This window comes from Protopterus annectens, chromosome 11.part0 (genome assembly GCF_019279795.1).
Source record: "Protopterus annectens isolate FY-2018-M chromosome 11.part0, PAN1.0, whole genome shotgun sequence".
NCBI classification, from domain to species: domain Eukaryota; kingdom Metazoa; phylum Chordata; order Ceratodontiformes; family Protopteridae; genus Protopterus; species Protopterus annectens.
Genome location: NC_056745.1, coordinates 955,767,021 through 955,778,107, shown reverse-complemented (window position 1 = coordinate 955,778,107; position 11,087 = coordinate 955,767,021). Strand labels below are relative to the sequence as shown.

Sequence of the window (11,087 nt, the reverse complement as noted above, 5' to 3'; positions counted from 1 at the left end):
TCTGAAGCTATTACTCTCAGTTCTCTAATCTTCTGGTATAAAAAGCCAAGTTTAACCTGCCATAATGCAATTATTACTTAACCTTTTTGTGGAGAAATACTTCTTCACACTACAGATTATTCTGGTCTCTTCCACTCACAGCACACAGCATGCTTTCTTCTTCCCAAATAGTTCCTTATCAGAAGTGTTGTATATGCCATCATTTTATATCCTTCATACAGCTATAGGTTTACATCATAACTCTCTTGTCCTGTCTATTATGTAATACACAGACATCAAGATGTCTTTCTCCTTACACAAAACTTGGTTGCATAGTTTCAGGTATCTTTTCCTATACAATTAGAAAGATGTACCCTCAAAACTGAAGCAGCATTCCAACAGAAAGTTTTACAAACTGTCTCATGCAGTGGTCAATTTTTTCCTCACCTGCTGGTTATACTCATCACTGCACAGACAAGCAACCTCACTGAAAAACCATCACATACAGCTTGGTCCATAAATGCACATTTCTAGACTTTTATCCAGGCAGTCATCAACAGTTTGCCAACCACAGAACAGTGACTCTAACTCTTCAAGTGGAATATTTTACTACAGAGTAAACTCTCTTTTCTTGTTAAGGCCATTTTCATGAAATACATTTTTAGGAAAAACAATCACATATCATCTGTTCGTCTCTAAAAAGAAAGGCTCCAAGTCAATTTAACTCTCTAACATTCAAAGATATATACAAAGTCCAACTCTTGAACATACCTCACGGGTGTCCAGAATTTCTCAGAATGTTTAGATTTTTGTCTCTAGTTTTTATCTGTTCCACATAAAATGTATGGTTTTCTGGTAAAATACGGATGACTGTAGTCGCTAAATAATGACATTTGAGTTTCACACTTCATATCCTTTAAAAAAATGCATGCTACTACAAAAGTTTTTATTGTAGCAATTTTTTAAGTTTATAAGAGTAATTTTTAAAATCTATCTCTATTGTTGGGCCTTTGTACCCCCCCCCCCCAAAAAAAAATTTACTTTGTTCCAGATTCTGTTGAGAGGTATGCTCCTGAGTAAAGCAGTCAAATATGAAGTTTAAGGAAAAAAAGATAACAGACAAAAAATAAACAGGAGAAAAAAATGACAATGAAGCCAAGAAGAGGAATAAACTGACTCAAGGTAGAACAAAAAAATTCATTTTCACCAAGGTCATTACAAGGAAATCATTTAAAAGCAACATTAACTAAAATTCAGAAATCAGTCAAGACCCATACTTTTTTGCAATTCTAGACTGATACACCAGTAAGCTCACCTCAGTTAAGGCAATTGCTGTAAACTGTCAAAGACATAGGAAAACAAACATTAATTCAAGAACTCAGGTTTGTCAGACAACCATACATATTCACTACTCATTACCTTATAGTTCTATTAATGAGCTGTAGCTATATAGTACCAGTGGGCAACTGAAAATAGGTTAGCTTGACTCCCTTCATAAAAAATATACAGCCATATTTAAAAGAGAGGCTTTCAAAACATGACAAAATAGACTGGAAAATCATTTACCTGGGAAATGAACTGAAATAGCTAGAAAAATTAAAATAAATACATAGAACAACATAATTTTCATTTCAACACAGTACAAATAAATTTTGCACACCAGGTCTAAAAATGAAAGAGGGCAGCTATGATATCTCAGTATCTGTGCAATTTGTACAAATGCATTTTAAAATAAAGCATTTTGACCCTTTCAGAAAAAAAAAAATTCTGTAAAGCAAGTTTCCAGTAAGAGGAATAGTTTATCAAATGACGTTTTTAGTTAATTTATTGCAGATCAATGTTCCATAGCTGCACTACTTATAATTTGATGAAGTGCATATTTCTACTCCCTTATTAGTTGTGTACAACAATTCTTTTGCCATAAGGTTCTCTGTAAGGTCACCAGCAACAAGGAGATGCACCAAATGCCACAATGCATGCAAAACAGTGTTAAAAGCATCCATAAACCTGAAATATCTCGAATTAGAGTCCTTTCCCTGTAAAACTGAAGAGAATCACAGTGTACACTACAGACAATCTACTGATTAGTATGTTACTGGTTTCTTTACTTTAATAAAGGTACTGCAAAACATTTCCTTAAGCTTACCACTGCTGGAGAGGTCAGCATATTTTCAGATGCTATATGTTCTCCCAGTAATCTGGCCTGGATGTTATGCACTGAGAATAGGAGATTAAGACATCATGGTTTCCCATGTTATACTAACAGATAATGTTCATACCTTAAAAGAATCAGGATTACCTGGGGGATGAAACACATTACTATTATAAAAACATGCAGTAGCCTTATGGTAGGATAATGACCAAACTTTCAAAATTTCCATGACTACAACATTTATCTGGACGGTGTGACTGCATATATTTTCAAATATTCACTTCCATGCAACAATGCCCTCTCAGTGCAACTATCAATAATGTTTCAACCAAATGATCAAGATATAAACAACTTCACAAATAGTTATACCTTGACTATAACTGGGTCGGGTATGCATATCAAATACAAAAATGGAGACATCCAGCCAACTGTGAAATAAAGCTAAAATGAGAAGATAAAGAAAATTTACACCTCATCTCAAAATTAAAAATGACACATACATTGTAAAAATATTCAACAGTAACATTGTTAAAACAATATCAATCCTTCACCTAATTAATCAGTTACATTAAATAAGACATTAATCTCTCCCTTGTAAACAAATTTAACGGCAAATGTTTGCAGGAAGCAAATGAGTTTGCTGACCTGTAGTTCAGCCTTATATGTAGAACATTTCTGGGCCACAATGTACTATTAGCAACAATCTAAAGAACTGCAAAAATATAACAGTCTACTGCACAAACATTCTGCATCTGTAATTTCAATGAACAGACCCTCCTCCATTTCTGACTTACAAAGAAAATGATACTGAAGTGCTAACACTGTCAGTACACGGACAGTACTATAACTGAATTTCCCTTTGGTTTTGCACAATGATTAGAATATATCATGTTACTGGACACTGGACATCGGCCAGGTATTACTGCATGGACTCACTTTACAGTACCCTGTAATCTGTAGATTTACTTTGCAGTGATCAAGAAAGGTTAGCTTTTGACAGTAACATTTGACAGTTCTCCAAAAGATTTTTACAACCAGCAATATTACAAACTAATGCAGAGGAGAGTCTCAAAATATTTTATAGGTGCATTTCCAAAGGTGTGAAAAGACTGCATATCAATTTCTAGGCAAGTAATCAAGGGCGAAGTGCTCAAGTTAAAGCACACTGTAGAGAAAATAACACTATAGAGAGTTATGCATCTCTTCCTGAGGTAAGCTCCATCACCAGTTTAATAAACTGTCTGCTTCCCTTTTTGGCAAGGTACTGAGCACAGTACTAAGGCATTCTATTCATGTTAAAAGTCTTTCAGATTTAAAGTTCTTGTTTCTGTGCTCTGCCATGGTCTTCATACTCAGGACGCACACTGGGATAAGTTTTCATTTGTTCCTTGGCATTTTAAAATCTTCTGTCATAGTTTCAGGTCTTCATATATTTTGAGATCTTGAAGACTTCAGCTGAACAGATTCAAAAATGTCTTCTTTTTCCTAACAAAAAACAAACAAAAGGCAAACTTTAGTTTGAAGATTTTAAAACCTTACAGTAGTGATGAGAAAGATTTTATATCAGAAAGGTTACAATCCCATTAGGTGATTAACATGGTTAGAAGCTCTGTGCTGTCCTCATCATTAACAATCTCATACAGCTCTGTCACTAAAATCAGTTTAACAAAATAAGTTATGTACTTCCCAAAATGTTCCATGTGAGTTGTTCATCTCGCCTTCATTCTCAGTGATGGGTTCAGAGCCGATCCTCAGCTCTGACTCGGTCAAATGCTAAAGATCGAGGTCTTCAAACAGCTCGTGGCCTACTCACTATCCCATGATGCAACAGTGCTTCCCTCAGATCCTGTTTGTCCAGTCATACTGATAACTAAAGACTATAGGTATTGAAATAAGAATACTATAGACAAGGACAAAATATCACTAGGACTTGTTGAAACTTCCAGCTCTCAAGACTTTAAAGGAAGGGGGTTGGTGGGTGGGGCATAAGAATGAAGGTGAGATGAACAACTCGCATGGAGTGTTATGGTAAGTACATAACTTCTTAATGTGAAGTTGTTCTATCTCACCTTTATTCTCACTGATGGGTAAACATCCCAAGCACCATCTCCTTGGGTGGCTCATGGGAGTATATTCCTCAGAACCATAGAACCAAAGGAGGCCCTGTCCCTGGAGGCCTTATCCAATTTGTAATGAGTGATAAAGGTATGAGGTTAGGACCATGTGGCCGCTGCACAAACAGAACTATAGGCAGCCGTGACATAAAGGCTGAAGAACTGGAAATTGCCCTGGTTGAGTGAGCCTTGACTTTATGATTTAATGTCATCTGCGAAGAACTGTATATGAAAGCAAAACAGTCAGACAACCATTTTGATAACGTGGTTTTAACCACAGGAGTACCCTTCTCTGAATTTGAAAAGGCGATAAAAAGTTGGTCTGATTTTCTGAAGTCCTTAGTCCTGTCTAGAAAGAATCGAAGTTGGGTATGGACATCGAGTTTGTGCAACATGTGTTCCATTTTGTTTGTATATTTGGGAAAAACACAGGTAATTCTATAGTCTGGTTGATATTTGTTTCAGAACAAACCTTAGGTAGGAATGAAGGATTTGTTCTCAGAGTTACTCTATCATTATAAAAAATCAAGTATGGAACTTCGATGGACAAGCCATGTAGTTCCGAAATTCTTTGAGTGGAAGTAATAGCTACTAGAAAAATGGTCTTCCATGATAGGTATTTCAAATCACAGGATGATGCAGGTTCAAAGGGGGGTAAAATGATCCATGACAGCATAAAATTAAGACTCCATGGAGCAGATGGGTTTCTAATAGGTGGTCTCAAGTGAACAGTACCCTTAAAAAATACTTTAGAAAGTCTATGTGACATGATGGGATTCTGTTGCTCACCAATATGAAAATTAGAGATTGCTGCCAATTGAATTCTAAGGGTTGCTGCAGCCACTCCTTCGTGAAACAATTTAGTCAGAAACTCTAGAATGGAAGAAATCGAAGCCATATATGGATCAAAATTATTACTTGACGCCCGTATAGAAAATCTTTTCCACTTGCTAAGGTATAGTTTCCTAGTAGAAGATTTATGAGAAGAGATTAGGATATTCTGTGCTGCAGGTGATAACTTGTGGAACCTGGCTATTCGTGGAACTAGAACAGCCAAGCTGTCAATTTTAGGGTAGGAATTGCAGAATGAAGATCCTCAGATGAATGTATCAGAAGATCTGGAACTGGGTCCAGAATCCATGGTTCTTCCAGTAGATGAGGCTGAAGAAAAGGGAAGCAAATTTGATGAGGCCAGTAAGGGGCTATCAAAATAATGGTCCTTCCCAGAGTGATTGTTTTCTATAAGAATTTGGGTATCAGAGGAAATGGGGGAGAAGCATAAAGAAGTCCCTGGGGCCAACTGTTCTACAAGTGCATCCCTTGGTGCATTCTCCCAAGTTGGGGATCAGGGCAAAGTAGTTGCTGCATTTGGTGTTGGCAGGGGTTGCAAAGAGGTTGCAGCAAGGCTGGCCCCATTTATGGAATATTCTTTCCGCTACTTCTTCTTTCAGGGACCGCTCATGAGGAGACAGTATTGCTCTGCTCAATTTGTCCGCTATCACATTGGACCTCCCCGGAATGTGCATTGCTATTAGAAAGCACTGGGTGGAAATTGCTCACTGCCATACTCTCAAGGCCTCTCGACATAAGAGGTATGATCTGGTTCCTCCCTGTTTATGTACCAGACCCCTGACATATTATCCATCTGTATCGCAATAGTCCCTACAGGTAGAAAGTTTTGAAAGAACTGCAACGCTAGAAGTACCACTCTCATCTCTAGGACATTGATATGTGGATAAGCCATGTGATTCTCCCATGTGCCATGTGCCTGAAAATGCCCCCCCCCCCCAAACAGGGAGGTGTCTGTGGTCACAGTGGCAACCAGGGTTGGATGAACAAAGAGACTTCCAACTGTCCCTTGAGGAGAGGTCAGCCACCAAAGAAGATCCTTCTTGTATGACTTTGTTATTATGATGTGGTGAGACAATGGAAGTTCCTGATAAGACCATTGTGTGAAAACCAGCCATTGCAGTATCCGCATGTGCATTCAGCCTAATGTAATGGCAATGATGGCTGCTGCCATGGTCCCTAGTAATTTGAGCACTTCTGAAACTGGGGCTCTCTGTTTGGGGATGAGATTCAGAATTTGTTGTTGAAGAATCACCACTCTTTCCATTGTAAGTTTTATGGTCATAGAAACTGTGTCGAGATCTGCTCCAATAAAGATGGTATGTCTGGATGGCTGTAAAGCAGATTTGTCCCAGTTTATAGAAATCCCCAAATGACTGCAAAGATCTAAGGTTGTCTGCCTTGTGTGCATGAGTTGATGCTTGGTGGTGGTGGTGAGGAGTCAGTCGTCTAAACACAGAAACACCTGGAATCCTAACCACCTCACGTGAGCCGTGACTACTACTATGCATTTGATGAACACTCTGGGGGCTGTAGTGAGACCAAAGGGCACAGCCCAAAACTGAAAGTGACTGGCTTCCAGCCAAAAGCGCAGATGATCCTTGGATGTTCTGGCCAACTTTATATGGTAGTACGCATCCTGGAGATCATTTGAGCACATCCAATTGTCCTTTCCTAGAAAAGGAAGTATAGACTGTAGCGTGACCATCCGAAACTTTATTTTCTTGACAGATTTGTTCAACCTGCTGAGATCCAAAATTGGTCTCCAGTCCCATTTTCTTAGGAACTAAAAAGAACCTTGAGTAAGTTCCAGATCCTCTCTGATCTGCTGGGACTGGTTGAATTACTTTTTTTCTAGAAACCTTGTAATCTCTATGGTTGTTTGTTCCCTGTGATTGGGTGGAACATCTGGGATTTTTTTCACAGGGGTTGGAGCAGTAGTAAAGGGCATAGTGTATCCTCTGGATATTATGCTTTGTACCCACTGATCTTTTGTAATTTTTAGCCAGGTGTCTGGGTACAAGGATAAGCATCCCCCAACTGCCACCAGAGATGGACAGTTGGGCCTCCTTTCAGGAGCGCTGGTAGGGCTTGCCAAAGAATTGATCCCTGTCACTCTGGTTCTGCAGGCCCCCTCTGCCGCATGGACGGCATCATCCATTATTGCCCCTCCTCTGCCTCTAGAGGGGGTTTCACCACGTGTCAAAGAAAGCTCCATGGGCTTTACGGAATCACATATTTCCACTTTTCCAACCTTTAGGATAAGGTCTGGTAGGAGTGGAAAAATGGACTTTCCATCTTGCTCACACCTGGTAAGCGTTTCCTTCACTTTCAGTCCAAAAAGTGATGAACCATCAAAGGGGGTGTTTACAAAGGATAACTTGTAGACATCCGCAAAGGAACATAAGTGCATCCAGGAGTGTCTCCTAAGAGCAATTCCTGTACCTGCTGCCCTACTCATTCCATCCGCTGCATACAAAATCATATGCATGGAAGAGTTTATAAGGGAATTTAGGATAGCAAGCTGGGAGGTTACCTTATCAGAGACCGCCGCAGCTACGGCACCCCGAAGAGTATCTTCTAACTCCTTAAGGAGATCTCTGTGTTGTTTGGTGAAATATGTGAGAGAGTTCATGGATTGAAGAGTAAAGGCTGCTGAACTAAACATGAGCTTTCCGTATCTGTCCATGATCCTAGAATCTCTATTAGGAGGATGAACAGATGTGTAGGTCTCTGATAGCTCCTTCTTAGTGGCCGCTGCCACCACCATAGCATCAACACGTACTCCTTTGGTAAGGAAAGCCTTGTCCTGAGGTGATGTAATGAATTTATTCAGCCTCTGAGGGACTGGTTCTATGGTAGCCAGGGACTCCCATGCCTTTCGAGAGAGAATATCCATCAACTTATCAAAAGGCAGAGTCACCCAAGAGGTCGAGGTTTGAGACCCAAAAGCCTTCAGGAGTACTGACTCATCATCAGTAGGGTTAAAGGGATTCCAGCCACCCCTCTGTTTTAGGATTTCTAAGATATCACCAAAAGAGATATCTTCAGAGGGGGACTGTGGGGACCCTTCTGACTCATCTAAGTCACTACCTGGTGTGATGGAGTCCTGTGGGGAATCCAGATGCTTCCTCTTGCAAGTTCTCTTCCTGGGAACCTCCTCAGAGGGAACTTCTGGAGACGTCCTGGAAGAACAGGGCTCACCCGATGGGGGGACCTGAAACTCCAGGTCTCTACGCTTTTAAAGGATCAGTGAAGCAGAGGCAGACATAGGAACTTTAAGGGAGGAGATTGCTGGTACCAATGATGTGGTCGCCTGAGGGGACAACACTCTCCTCATGGCAACAAAAGCCCCATGGCTCCTGTCAAAAGAGACGCCTGGATACGTAGAAACAGGCAGCCTCCGTGGTGCCAAAACCGTGGGCTCCAAGCCCGAGGTAGGTGCCGAGCTCATGAGCCGAGGCCCCGAGAGGCAAAGTCGGCACTGAAAGATTGGTACAACTATCCTCTCCAGACATGACTGGTGAGTGTCGGCTCCTACACTCTAAGGTGGGAACTGAAGAGGAGTAGTCAGAACCAAAAGCCCAATGGGTGTAGGCTCTGATGGTTCCACAATCATATGTTCAGAATGCTCCGGCTCTGAAACTTCGGGTTGAATCGGAGAAAGAATCAAAGAAACGGGTTGAGTCTGGGTCGGTTCCGAAGCCCTAAGGGTTGTACCTGACAGAATTTTGGCTAGTGCTTGTGACTGTAGAAGTCTCTGTACCACTCAATCCACATCCTTATCCAGTAGTCTTGAGGACCAGGAAGCAATGGACGATGTCTCAGACTGGAGAATAGGAGATTTTAAAGTGGTAGATACCAGCTCCAAGGCTGGGGATCAGCTCCCATTGACCACAATTACCTCCAGCTCCATAAGCTTAAGTGCCAAGGTGGCAGTCTTGCTAGATTTAGTTGCTTTTTAAGTCTATGAGCCCTTTCTTGGCTCTGACACTGACGAAGACCTTGTAGACACAGTGTTTGGAGATTTAGTAGACTTGTCCTTGTCTAAGGCTTCTTGAAAAGAAGATTTCAAGAGACCTCTTGCTATCAGTTTACTCTTGCATTCATGAAGAACGTGAGAGCTAAAAGAGTGACAGATGGCACAATTTTCCTGTAGGTGAAGCTCACCTAAACAATAAATACAATTTGTATGGCCATCTGTAACTGAAATCTTCTGTCTGCATTTTGGACATTTTTTAAAACCCAAACTTAACTTTTTCAGACAATTCTGTCAACTGAAAATTACCCAAGGAACAAACTCTAGTTCTATATATAACAAAATATATATATATATATATATATATATATATATATATATATATATATATATATATATATATATATATATATATATATATATATATATATATATATATATGTGTTTGTGGGTATATATATATATATATATATATATATATTGTGTTTGTGGGTATATATATATATATATATATATATATATATATATATAAACACACAACACACAGATAATATCTATATAAGAAATAACCCTAATAAAGGAGGGTCTCTAAGACTAACTATAACAACTATAATAACTATGAAACATACCAAACTGTTCAACAACTATTATACCATGACCCCCCATTAATATTCCAAAACATGCACGCTGATTGGCCAGTGTGCACATTGTAAATCGACTTATACTAATGGAAAAAGGTCCGGTCGCCCGGACTTTTTCCATTACTATAAGTCTCTTTTGAAACACTGTCTCGCTATGTTAAAAGAGTTTAACATAGCGACACAGGTTTAAAAAAAGCAACGGAGATCTTGCTTTCTCCGTTGCTTTTTTTTTAAACCTGTCTCGCTACGTTAAATGGGTTTAACATAGCGAGACAGCTTTAAAATAAGCAACAGAGATGTCCGTTGCTTATTTTAAAGCTGTCTCGCTATGTTAAACCCATTTAACATAGCGAGACAGGTTTAAAATAAGCAACGGACATGTCCATTGCTTATTTTAAAGCTGTCTCGCTATGTTAAACCCATTTAACATAGCGAGACAGGTTTAAAAAAAAGCAACGGAGAAAGCAAGATCTCCGTTGCTTTTTACTGTTTCGCTACGTTAAATGGGTTTAACATAGCGAGACAACTTTAAAATAAGCATCGGACATCTCTGTTGCTTATTTTAAAGCTGTCTCGCTATGTTAAACCCATTTAACATAGCGAAACAGTAAAAAGCAACGGAGATCTTGCTTTCTCCATTGCTTTTGGCCACAGCTCTGATGTAATGCGTAGGCATGCGCAGTACATCAGAACTGCCGCGGATACCAGACAGCTGCGGAAGGGCAGCAAAGAGGCATTATACAATGCCATTATTTAAGAAAAGTAATTATTTCTTTCTTAAATAATGTCATAGTATAATAGCAATAACCCATGCCTGGGTGTGAGTAATGCAGGATTTACCCACGGTTGTCTTTGTTTGGTCCGGAGGGCGACCACGCCAACCGTGGGTAAATCCCGCATTACCCACACCTAGGCGTGGGTTATTGCTATATTATACAACCCTTATAAAAACTGCAGGGTTGAATAAAAAGTATTTGCAAGTAATAGCAATAATAGCAAAGATATATTATTAATGCCCTAATAAAAAAGGGCTACATATAAAGGATAGGGAGTAAGTTATGTAATCTAACTAACTATTCTAGTTCACTTATAGAAAAAAGGTCTAAAAATAAACGGCCTTAAGAAAAGGAGAAAAAGCACTCTAACTAACAAAGACTAACAAAATAGACAAGTGTCTCAAGTAGCTAACTGTAATCTAACAACTAGCAACAAACAGGAACATAATTTTTTGTTTAGACAAATATCAAAATTTGACAATACTGACCAGAGCTGTTCAACAAACACCCAATTATTTTGCAGCGGCAAACGGGATCTGAGGGAAGCACTATTGCATCATTGGACAGGGGGTAGGCCATGAGCTGTTTGAAGACCTT

The 11,087-nt window shown here is 39.5% G+C and overlaps 1 protein-coding gene across 3 annotated transcripts in view; it reads right to left on the bottom strand.

The window, feature by feature from the left end:
* Positions 1-1,156: 1,156 nt before the first annotated feature.
* ELAPOR2 (endosome-lysosome associated apoptosis and autophagy regulator family member 2) overlaps positions 1,157-11,087 on the bottom strand; it is a 1,439,853-nt gene continuing 1,429,922 nt past the window's right edge. For all 3 annotated transcript variants that reach the window (XM_044088347.1, XM_044088349.1, XM_044088348.1), the window contains one exon: positions 1,157-3,616. In XM_044088347.1, the coding sequence (XP_043944282.1) occupies positions 3,557-3,616 (60 nt within the window). In that variant the 3' untranslated portion in view covers positions 1,157-3,556. The remainder of the gene's footprint in view (positions 3,617-11,087) is intronic.